Source organism: Lates calcarifer, linkage group LG10 (assembly GCF_001640805.2).
Source record: "Lates calcarifer isolate ASB-BC8 linkage group LG10, TLL_Latcal_v3, whole genome shotgun sequence".
NCBI lineage: Eukaryota > Metazoa > Chordata > Actinopteri > Centropomidae > Lates > Lates calcarifer.
The window spans coordinates 6,750,749-6,763,299 of NC_066842.1; the positions used below are offsets into that span (position 1 = coordinate 6,750,749).

The window sequence follows — 12,551 nt, forward strand, 5'->3', positions numbered from 1 at the left end:
TTAAGCTCACAGAATCCTGATATACTCAATAGTCTTTATGTAGATGAGCTCAGGATGTCTAAAAATGAAATTAAATCAAACTTCACACTTCACTGTGAATATTTCCCATCATCCCATCACTGATGCAGTGAACTTCCACAGCTGTATTCCACACCCCATTTCACCCAAATAGCAGAAGTGCTCCCTGACCTTTGAAACGCTCATCTTCAGCCACCATTCTCTCAAACACCACGGTGACAACCTGTCTGACGGTGGCAGCTGCTGTGTTGTTGGTGATGTTGTCCTTAGTGAAGTGAAGACGGAAGCAGAGCACAATGGCCTGGGCAGGGATGAAACATAAAAGTATTATGCAGCCTATGCAGATACAGGCATTGTAGCAAAAATAATGTGAGCAGAGTGGGACTGTTATATAGTCTGTTTATAGTCCATAATTTGGCACTGTGCTATGCTACTGCACACTCTGGGACAAAGATACCACAAATATGAACTGTTGGGTATGATAAAATGTTATAGCCACAGTTTAATAATGGATGGAAGATGACTCATATACATATATATACACACACACACACACACACACAGTCTGTATGATATAGGAGATAGGAGTGTGTTGGCCTTGTACCTTGGAAAGTACTTCATCATGTACAACTGTGTTGGTGGTTAGCAGGACAAGGACCGTCTGCAAAAGTTTCAGCTCCTCCAAACCATTTTCCATCAGCTGCCACAACATGTTGATGATGTTCCCCGCTGCTGCCTGTTATTACACACAAACCCCTTAAGTCACAGTATACAAGAACTAATAGTTCAACTTCATGAGGCAGTATCAGAGTCACTAGCATGTAACAGACAAAGATTATATGAGAGTTCAGCCTGAGGTTACACTACACTAAATCACAGACATGCACAAAAACACACAATTGTGGGACCAGCTGGTGCTGCCTGCTTAGGGGTCGCAACATCATTGAGTTCGATAACACGCAATCTAGCTGCCAGCTAATATTATGTCACTTGATGCTGACAGTAAGTGACACTGCACGTCCTTTCTTAGGTCAAGCTGTCCAAAATACAACTACTCTTCACAACCCCTCTGAGCTGCTGTCATGTACTAACCGGCTGGAGTCACAGGAGCACACTAGGACTGCAACTAACAATTATTTTCATTAAAGATTAATCAGCCAAATTGTTTGATGCCTGAGCAACAGTCCAAAACCAAATAAAGCATTTGAGAAACTGGAACAAATGTTTGGTATTTTTGATAGATTAATGACTTCAGCAATAGATTTAGAATTATTTTCTATCTAATGTTATTCATTCCAGTGCTAAATTCATAGCTAAATTCAAAATACTGCAGGATTCAATGTTACCTCTGTTCAGAGAGTTTATGCTATTCTGCCACTCCCAAATGTATCCACACAGGTTTAGATGTAATTGATGTGGGATTTGTTATTGAACAATCTTGTTTCCTGAAACATTTTACAATGTAGATATAGTTCAGGAGGAGACAACTGCCATTGTAGAAGTTTTTTCTTTGCAGAGGTTGATGTCCAGATTTGGAAATGTTGACAGTCTTTTTCTTGGCACTTTGAGCACCCTCAGATGCCCTCATAGGTCTGCCATCAGCAATTCAGCATCTGTTCTGTCTCTTTACAAAGATTTTCTCTCAAGACATTTGAACAGATCTCTCTCCTTCCACAAGGAAACAAAATGACATGAACTATCACCAAATTCCCTCTCCATGACAAGCTTTGTGAAATGGTTCTCTCCAGTGACACCTGAAAAATCAATACTGAGGTAGTAGTGGCTTTGTCTTGAGAGGCCCTTGGGTAGCTTTTAAACCCTGCAGTTCAGAGTTGCTGATGTGGTGGCAGAGAAAAAGAGAGGAATTACAATGTTCAAGGGATCAGAAAATGTGTGTGTTTTAGAGTAGGTGAAGTGTGCGTCCTAGATGACAATAGTGAGATAACGACCACTCAAAGACAAGGATGAAGAACTCTGGCAGAGGGTTATTAAAAAAGAGTAACAAAGACAAAATTCTATCTTAAAGGCCAAGAACTCTTCCAATTTCAGACTGACTGAGAAAATCTGCCTCACACACTCTTGTTGAATTGCCCCTGAACAAAACATTCAACTACCACTCTCTCAATTAGGCCACAATAAAGCCACATTTATCAGTCAGTATCTTTTAACGTGTGAAGATATGCAACTGTATAAACTGACACAGATTAGCCTTGACAGTTAACAGAAGCTATTTTGATAATCATATTCATTTATAAAGCAAAAATGATAACACCTGCCAGATGAATTTTTAATAATTAGGTGCAACCAAAATGAGCATAATATGGACTGGAAACAGTCTAAAAGAGGCTAAAGAGTTAATAAAAATGAAACTGAGGAGCCTGTCATGTCACACTTCCCCGTGAGAGGATTTATTCCCAGAGTGTAGAGCTCTTAGTCTCTCCCACCAAAGGCAGAAGCTTTGAAACCTATGTTAGGCTAATTAAATAAACGCCTGACATCAAAATATAGAAAGCATGGGATGGTTCAATAAGCTTTTAATTTTAACAGTCTTTTACGGTGTATTAACAAGGCAGTTGGGCTGCAGCTCCGGGGTACCAACTTTGAAACAGCTCTGATCTCAGGTCTGACTCCAGCTGGGATATTTAAAAGGTTCTAAACCTCCTCACTCATCATGTAAGCTCACATAAAACTACATTAAGAAATTAAGAAATTATTGTAGTCGTCCATTTCCTCAGATGGATACCTTGCTTCACTTAGTCCTTCAGGGCTGTTTAACTGCCATTGCACACAGAGATCATGGGAAACTACTGGAGCATCCCAGTAACAGTTTTTCTAGGTCAATGGTTTCCTCGATTACAGAAACTCTGTGGACGGTGCCATAAAAAGCTAGAAGGATTTAAGAATGGACAACAACTGCATAAATAAATAAATAAACTGCAGAATGAGATGTAGAGGAGGAAGAGAGGAGTTGGTGCCTTCCAGTTATAACTGCCAGTGACATTCTAATATTTACATTGCCTGATTGGGTATTGATGAGTTGCATTGATTCCTGTATTGATCTGAATGAATTACCCTTAGGATATCAGAAAGGATGTGCCTAAGAAGGTAGGTGAACTTAAATTTGAAATTATGTGTGCACTGAATGTTAAATATCTTAAGGGACATTGGGGTCTGTATCAACATTCACTTATTTAGTAGTTGGCAAATTGACAAGCAATAGTCAGTACAATTAGTGTCAGGGAAACAGCATTCTATTAACTGCAACAATCCTTAAGATACAAACAATGCTAATATTTGATATAGACAACATTGAAATGGCTGTGTTTAGTGATTAATGTGCCACAGCCCATCTGAAACTGTAAAAAACTTTTCTTTCCTCTACACTCATGCTCTTTGGAAATTTGATTTCTTAACAACTACTTGGGAAAACAATGTCCAAAAGGACTCAAGTCTATCTCACTGTCCTCACCTCAGATACCACCTCATGGGACATGAGTCTCTGGATGGCAGCCAGACACAGCTGGGTGATCTTTGGCTCTTTGGTGCCACAGCCCATCAGAAAAGGCTGCACAACCTCTGAGCTGTTCTCCTTCAGAGCTGCAGGAAATGGACACAGATAAAGCTAAATGTCACTATAATTTCTTTTAATATCTGTACAGATACATTTCATGAATCTAAAAACATGTAATCATGTACGGGACAGCACAAAGATGCTGTCATTTGCTTTACCCAAATAAAATCTTGAAATAAATGCAAAATATGCAAGTGCTTGTACAAAACAGCATGCCGTTTAAGAATCCAAAGTTTTAGAGCTTTTCTTTTTAAACTGAAGCCTTTTGATGTCTTAAAATAATTACGAGTATCAAACACTAGTACTGTAGACAAAGGAATGAAGAACAAAAGCCTTACTAAAGCACAGATTAGGGTTAGAACTGCAGAATAAAATAAAAGCAAAAGAAACTGATCCAATTTCTTTTAAATTTGAAATTTGAGATACATTTGTGCTGGGTTTAATTTTTTAATGGTTATTTACAATTTAAAAACTATGAAAGTATGGTCTTAAAACATAACTCAGTGAACCAGTGAATTGCATCTAACTACCTGCATCATTTTCACTTCAATGATTTACAGTTGCAAAACAAGTTTCACCAGTCTTTTTGCAGTATCTCATTACACTGCTGTTACAACTAGCGAACCCATTCTGGAAACAAAGTCAAATAAACTCTTCAGCAGTGAGTTACTGTACAGTTTACAGTTACAGAGGGGCAGTTGGAACGAGACACTCATCAGTGGAACTCTGAAAATGTTGACTATGTGTCAACTCTGCAAATGTTACAAAAAGCAGCCTTTGTTTATCAAGACAGTACTGACACGATTTCCTATTCAGAGACCAGTCACATTTGAAATTGCTCTGTAGTGGATTTGGAACATACAGATGTCCAATCAGCTCAATGGAATCAAGCAATACAAGCAAAACTGAGGGATGAGCACTAATATATAATAATATGCAGGTCTCTTTTACAGTACATATGGGTAAGCAACCAATATGAGAGCAATTTTTCTAGAGGAATCAAAGATCTTGTGCTTTTTGTATGATGCACATGACTTACCACAGGCTGACTTCATAAATTAAGCAACAAAAATAAATCAGAACACAGTGAATCTGTATGTCTCTTGTATGCAAAAAATGTTATGTGAATGTAAACACATTAATATTATTGTTTATTTGTGTCTTTTTATTCATATGGAACAGTGCATAATAATGAACATTTACACTAAAAGAAATGATGCAAATATACTACAGTTAGTTTTTATAACAGCAACTTTAAACCTGTATTCCAAGGACACCTGCAACACTACCAAGACTATCAAGAATAATCAAATCAAATTCAGTTTGAATGACTCAAATATATACAATATTTTGTTGGGGGGCATTTAGAAGAATTCATTCATTTTCAAATTAGAGTGAAGTGCACCCTCTGACAACATGGCAACTAGATGTATCTCAGTTGTGGTTAAGCACCGCCCTCCTCACTTCCTCACTTACCTGCCAGTATGTCTGTATTCCTGGCTGCAATGGTCTTAATCTTCACAATGCCAGACTCTGCGGCCTGGAGGAGAAAAAAGAAAGGATGCATTTAGGTTAACAGTGGATGTAACATGTATCAAAAGATGATGATGGTGCTGCACCACTGTGTTACTGGTGGTAGACACAACTTCTTGAAGTGATGGCCACCGGGGACAGGGGAGAAACAGAAGGGACAGAAGGATGGTAAATCTACTAAGAATGGGCTTCATCTTGAGAGGGATGTGGTAGTAGAGACTGACTTCCCTAGTGAGATGTCTAGCAGGTGTGAGATGCCTAGAAAGGGGGGAGAAGGAATGTCAAGAGAGAAAGGCTGGGAGGAGGGAATGACATGGAGACAGACTAAATGTAAGTTTGTCTCTGTGAGAGAAACAGAGATACTGAGCATTTACCAGTCAAAACAAAAGCTGTTCTTATCTCTCTACAACAACTTGCAAGTCACCGCAAGCCTGCCAAGATCACTCCAACCTCTGCTCCTTTTCTTCTCAGCATTCCTCCCCATCACTGCTCCCTCTCACCCTCTTTAACCTCCTCTCAATTTGACTCTTCCTTCCCCAAACAGTCTTCTCCAATTCGGACTTTTTTCTGTCATTACCATAAGAAAACACAGCTTTTCACACTGCAAATAATCTACTGAAAAGATGAAATATGCAAATTTTGTACCTTTAGGCAACAACTGTACAGCTGCAGAGTGAAATACCACGATAGTAAATATCTTCATGGAATTTTTTACATTGTGAACCAAGGTGGTTTACTTAGATATTCTATTTTTTCATGTAACACTTATCATCACTGTATATATGACCTTGCAAAAAATTTAATCAATTCATTATTTTATTCTAGATAATCTTGCTTATTGTGGCCTCTAATCACAACATCAGGTACATTCCTGACATCAATAGTAGCAGCAACATCCTCAACCAAGCAAACAGCCAATGGGCCTATATTACCTTCATACATATTTCATGCAGTCACTGCCTGCTCTGACTGCATGCATTACAAATAACTGAACTCTCAGCTCTAGTCTCAAACAACCACTATCTTATAATGTTCTGTGGTCCCAGAAATACAGTGTAAACTATCTGACAATATAAGCCTTTTTATCATAGTGACCACTAAGTGACCATTTCCATTCAATAAGATGATAACAAAACAGCAAGCTGTTCTACCACTCCCTTCCCTGCATTTACAAGATGAGGGAGAAATACTACAATTGCTCTTTACATTAGAGTGGCTGAAATATTTGTCTAACAATGTGATTGTATCATTTTAACATGTCATTTGAACAGCCACAAGGTCGAGCCACTGTGGAAGTCGACAATTCATAAACTTGCTGAATCGTTGGTTACCAAGCAACCACTGGTTAGTGGGTTGGGCTGTTAATACAAACTGTGAACTGGCCTATTAACATACAGCTCCTTAAAAAGTTAATCTTCAAAAAATGCTAGGCTCCTTTCTTCTCCTTTGTTCCTCACACAGAGCCAGAGTTCACTACAGGGCAGTGAGGGGAATGCAGAGAGCTTTTCAGTCCCAAATGACTACAACCCTGTGGTGGCGACTTTTGATATTCCCAGAGACTGAGACAATAATATACTGTAGCTATGAAGGATAACTCCCAGTAAGGGTAGGTCCCAGAACTGCAAACTCTGGAACAGTGGTGAGGTTTTTAGAGGAATAAACAACGAAAAGATTCTTCCAACTTTATAATAAAAGCCTGGGAAATGTTTTCTGTGGCTTTGCATTGGTCATATAAATTCAGATTGAAGTTACAGCTGCCGTCTGATGGGTTTGGGGCTGCAACAAATAATAAACTAATTCATTTGTCAATCAACAGATAATTAATAGTCAACAATTTTGATAATCAATTATTTAGGCCATATATCAAGGAAAAATTATATACATCATTTTTACATCAATGTAAAATAAATATCTTTGGGTTTGGGCCTGCTTGTCAGATAAAACAAGCTATTTGAAGACATCACTTTCTGCTCTGAGAACTGCTGGTTTTCAAACGTCCTCACAACTGTGAACCTGTGACCAACACCAGTATACCACAACATAACTATTTGCAAAGTGTGTGACAGCTGTCAATTTAGTCAACTGAGATGAGTCACCCAGAAATTCTGCAGCCTGTGTGTCTCCAGGGTAGTGAGAAAGATGAGCAAGGGCAGGAAGAAGGTTGAGCATGTTTTCTTCAACTCACCATGTTAAAAATAGTGTTTCAAGTCCCCCTGAAATGTCTCAATGAGAGCCTTGTTTGTACTTATCAAAAGGCCTGGCATTGCCAAATTAGCCATGTAAAACAGCAACCACATGGATCGGACAATAAGACTGTACTCAGTCATTGAGGAGATTGTTAGCCCTGCAGTATGTTGTTAAAGGAGGAAGAAAGATGATTTAATAAGTTAAAATTCTCTTTGGTTTGCTGAGGCTAATGATGACAGGACACAAATGGGGATCTTGAATGATCTCGCGTTTACACCACATCTCATCAAGAAGATGTTTTTTTCTACAATTGTAGAAAGTGCGAGTCAGTCCAATAAGAAAAAAACCAGGAAACCAATAAATGCCTCTAATTAGAAGCAGAGTGTTTGGGTTTCCTTTCCTTTCAGCTTCGAGTGGAGCCACATGCTCCATCTTGGAACCAAGGACAATGAATCTCCACACATGAAAAAGTTGTGTGCACAAAACCTTATCCATTTTCACAGTGAAAATTCATCTGGGCCTAAAGGACAACTGAAAATAGTAAAATCTCTCTTTTTGGATGAAAAAACATTTTTCCACCTACTTCCTCATAGAAAGTGCTGTTTAAGCTTTCTGTTGTAAAGTACTGGCATTACTTTTCTCCTAAACTGTCAGCAACATGAAGTCACCACTACATGGAGGGAAATACCACTGGCCTGATGATGTCACTGAAAGAGAGAGCAGAAATTCCACCCCCAACTGGTTAATGGGTTATCTAATGGAGGACTTCTTTCATCTGTCTTTCTGAAAAGTTAAGCCTGTTCATGGAGGCTTGTGTCTATATTCTAAATTAGTTGGGTGGCCACAGTTTTACTGTGCCGGATTGTAAAATTCGAAAACATTTTAGATCAAGATTGAACAACAATTATTTTGTTAGCATTCAACAGCCACACAATCAGTGATATTCAGCTACCGGCATGTTGTCAAGGCCTCAATGGTTGCTGTGGCCGAACATTAACAAAGTAATGCTTTTATCTAGCTGGAAGTCTAAATGCATCTTTTCAAGTATCTTGGGATGAACTCATTAAGGCTTGGCATCAAACCTCAACAATTTTTCAGTATTCTTCAGGTATCAACTATTATGTATCCATACTCATTAATGATGTACAGTATATTAATCATTTAAAATTCTACAAATAACAATTCAGCCAAAACACAACATGTACAGTCCCGGACAAAGTTTTAAAATCTTAACTCCCAGTGGAAAGCAACATTAAATACTAAGGCCCTGCAGAACAAACAATGTCAGCACCAGGCTGTATCAGGAAGCGGTCTATAGTTTCATTTCTTCTTCACAGCCTTTTCTGTATGGAGATTCTCAAAGCAGAACTGACCCACGTCTGAGTGCCAGCTCATTTCTTTGCAAAGCAACATTAGTGTAGCTCATCACAGACTGACTTCCTTGGAAACACTGTGAGAGCCTATAAACTCAGCAGTTTTTTGGAACTGACTTAGCATATTATGGAAAAGCAAATCCTTATTTTGTCTCTGTACAGCCTGTATGACCTGTCTAGCAAATGAGTCGTGCAAAGTGAGCCATACAACGGTTGCCCATAAATGCTTTCATTACTTCTGCAGGTTTTCCCAAGACAGGCAGTCACACTTCACTGTGAGCTACATACAGTTGACAGTATCTGACTCTGACCTCCACAGAGAGCCGAGGGCTGGATGCCTGATGGGGGTTTGTTTTGTTTTTTTTAACCTAGGCAAAAGCAATCAGAGCACAACAGACAGCAAAGCCCTTGTGGTTTCACTGACTGCTACTCAATGAAAAAGAAGTTCTGAGTGTGAAGCTATGATACAAAAAAATCAATGAGACTCTTCTTGGCCCCTCTTAACCCAGAGAAAACATTGGCTGTGGTGCAATGTCGCTGTGGGAGATGGACTGGGAAATGGGGGAGGAACTGGAATACTGGCTGGGAAATGAGGACAGGGCTTCCTAATTCTTCTTTTACAACAGGAATTCAATGCTTTGGTTTTAAGTTCTGATAATTTACTGTCAAACATAATTCACTTAAAAATCCCTAAACCTGATAATTCATTTAAAATAAACAAAGGGGCTTGCATGAGCAATCAAGGAATTCTAATAAATAAATCACATTTTGGGAATGGATAAAATGAGGGCCACACTGGTGTGCTGTAACAGCCATACACATAATTTGAATTCAAGCAACAGCTACCAGTACTCTGCTTGTTTGTTGCACGGTAACATCCCAGCCAATATAATCATGACGGCTCAAATTGGAAAAGCTTGTTCCAATCACAACACTATCAACCAGAGCGTGAGTGAACTCAGGTTGTGGGGAACATCAAAGTGGCGCTCTGCACTCCTGTATTCCCTGAGGGAAAGATGCTTGTAAGGACCAGGAAACCTGGGTGATGATAAATCAATATTTGAGAGAGATGCTTCACAAAACCCCTAAGCAAGGGTCAAACAAGCAGCCTGAGACCAGCACAGCTGTATGCTTTTTATGGTCCTGTGTGACTGCCACAAGCCTCATTTTGAAACATCAGGTGCTCAAATCAATGAATGGGTCTGCGGTGAGAAACAAACTGGAGGCACTGGCTGGGGTATTTCTCTTTCTCATTTTAATGTGGTCTTTATCCAAGGTGAGACCTGAGGGAAAACAAACTGAGCTGGCGTAGCCTGATATGTATTTCCCCGCTGAGCTGTTGACGCATATTTCCACTGCCACAAAAGCCGCCACCACATATACATTTCATCTAATGACCTGTGTGACCACTGTTTCATAGGCAAATAAACAGTGAGCTGGCTGTGCCTAGGAATTACAAGGATTTAAGGTAAAGTGGCACTGACTGAGATAGTGTCAGCTGAATTAAATAACTATGGCAAACAGCAGCTACACAATGTGCATTTCAGTGACAAGAAAGTGATAAAATAACATTCACACGACCTAGAAATGCAGTGTGGTCAAAACACCAACCAACAGAGAGTGAATGGAAGCTGTGTTTACCCAATACTGTATGTCACAATCTCATAATTATATATCTATCTTTTAGCATTTAAATTAAGTGTCAAAGGAGAATAAATTACATTCCAGATGTAAATGAACTCTGATCCAGCCCTAGTGAAGGCAGAGCACATAATAAAGACAGGTGTGTTGTTTGGGGCAAAGTAGTCGTAAAAGCTGGGTTGACTGTCTTCTATGTGTGACCTTAACAATACACATGCACTGTAAAAGGCCCTGAGACTGCATCTCCTTGCACTATGCTGCTCTCTAAGCTCACTATGCCATGATGTCACCAACACTGCTTCACAAAGAAGTCAGTCAGGAACCACATAGAGAAAGTCATTCCAAGAAAAAAAGAAAAAGAAAAAAACACTAATGACTGCACTACAGCCATGGCGTTAGAATAAAAGGGTCTCACAAATCACAAAAAAATATTTTCTCACTAGAGGGATCCATCTAACCAAACTGATGGTATCATTTTTAAAGGTTCCATGATATTCATCTCTGATCTCTGCAGCCACCTCCATAAAATAAGGTTGAATGGAAATTTATTTGCGGTGCTCAAAGCACTTGAGGATAACAGCAACATGTCTAATGACAATACAAGAGTTATTCAAGAAAACCCCTTGTGCACAGGTATGTATTCAGTATATGTATATTTTTGTGATTGCATATTTGCTCTCTCATCTCTTGTACTGTAGTCACTCAAAAATAATTACCTCAATGGATAAGTGAGTAATAATTACTTTTTGTTGCTATTGTTTGTTAGGGGTTTTGGCTGGAAGGACCCTTTATATTACTGTACGTCCAAGTAATTTACAACAGACTGATATGGCCAATGAATATGCCTCGTTAATAACCTCATGTCATGAAACAACATACCACTATAATGTAAATACGATGTGAACCAGCTGAGTTAATTTGGCTTCCTCTCAAGTCTGTGAGAGCCTGAGATTAACCATATTAATCAAAATGTGGGATACAGGCTATTAAAAACACCTGTGTATTCTTTTATTTCAACGCCTGTATGAAGGTATGAAGGCCCAGCAGCTGACACAACTTTTAATTTAACCGCACAGTATGAGGGCAGCTCAGTGTCCACATCACACAACAGAGCAGAGGCCCAGTGGTTAGTGCAGGAACGGGTTCACACAAAGTAATATGTGAGATTTAGGTTACTACGACTGCAACGTCAGCTTCGCAAATATAACTAGCTGCTCGACACCAAGGCAACGGCTAAGCGAAGCTAACTAGCCGGCTAACCTCTTTAACTGGGGGGAATTTCTTCTTGCACTCCATGGACAGAGACCGCAGGTCCGTCTGCATGTTCTCCAGCAATTTCTTCACCGCCTCGGGACTGCTGGTCGACATCTTTGACGTGCGCCTTCGACAGAAATTTCAAGAAACTTCAAACGATAAGGAATGCGGGAGCGCAGTCGCCCCCCCGCCCATTCACAGCGGGAATATAATCCGTCGCTACTTTATTCGCCTCCCTTAGAAAAGAAAATAAAGACGCCGCGGTCCATTGACACAGTATCCCACTTCTCTGCTTTGGGCGCCCGTGCGATGACACCGGCATATGTTCGTCTTCTTCAAAACACGTTGACATTTGCTTCGTGAAGCAGCATCGTTCCCCTAAATTTACGTTTTTCTAACACTGCTCACTAATCGAGGATATTTGCCAAATTGAGCAGTCTGCCATCAGCGGCCGTCAGCTCCACTTTCCTTCCCACAATGCTTCGGTGAACAGTGACACGTCACTAGGACTTCCGTAAACAGTGACCGATTCAGAATAATGACTACAGCGACCCCTGCTGGTAGACCTTGATACAGACAGACAACGACAAGCCACGTATAGCCATGGGGTATGGGCTCAGTTACGTGTCCACATCATAGGTCCACATGCATCGCCTAGAGGCTGGGGAAGAAGTTGCAGGCTGAAGCAGCTGCTTTTAAAAATGATTTAATTGTATAAATTATACAGTGGTGGAATGTACCATGCTCCAAGTACCTACTGTTCTGACCCCTGATTTTGATGTACAAGTACTGTGCAAAATGATTAGGCACAAAGAATGTTAAGATGATATTAATTTCAGACTAAAGAAAACCTGCATAATGATCTGCTGATTTGAATAATTTGAAAACTTTCTCCCTCACTGAAATTATATGACCAATAACATATGAGGATCCATAGAATATTAAATAGTAAAAACATATAATTTTGACTTTTT

At 39.6% G+C, this 12,551-nt stretch overlaps 1 protein-coding gene across 4 annotated transcripts in view; it reads right to left on the bottom strand.

Moving 5' to 3' along the window:
• mon2 (MON2 homolog, regulator of endosome-to-Golgi trafficking) overlaps positions 1-12,074 on the bottom strand; it is a 33,356-nt gene extending 21,282 nt beyond the window's left edge. For 3 of the 4 annotated variants that reach the window (XM_018675931.2, XM_051073202.1, XM_051073201.1), the window contains exons 1-5: positions 11,584-12,074; positions 5,066-5,129; positions 3,488-3,615; positions 623-754; positions 190-319 (exon numbers count right to left, since the gene is read on the bottom strand). In XM_018675931.2, coding sequence (XP_018531447.1) covers positions 190-319; positions 623-754; positions 3,488-3,615; positions 5,066-5,129; positions 11,584-11,691 — 562 coding nt within the window. In that variant the 5' untranslated portion in view covers positions 11,692-12,074. The remainder of the gene's footprint in view (positions 1-189; positions 320-622; positions 755-3,487; positions 3,616-5,065; positions 5,130-11,583) is intronic. The other variant, XM_018675933.2, reaches the window with a different exon arrangement.
• Between the last annotated feature and the right edge of the window lie 477 nt (positions 12,075-12,551).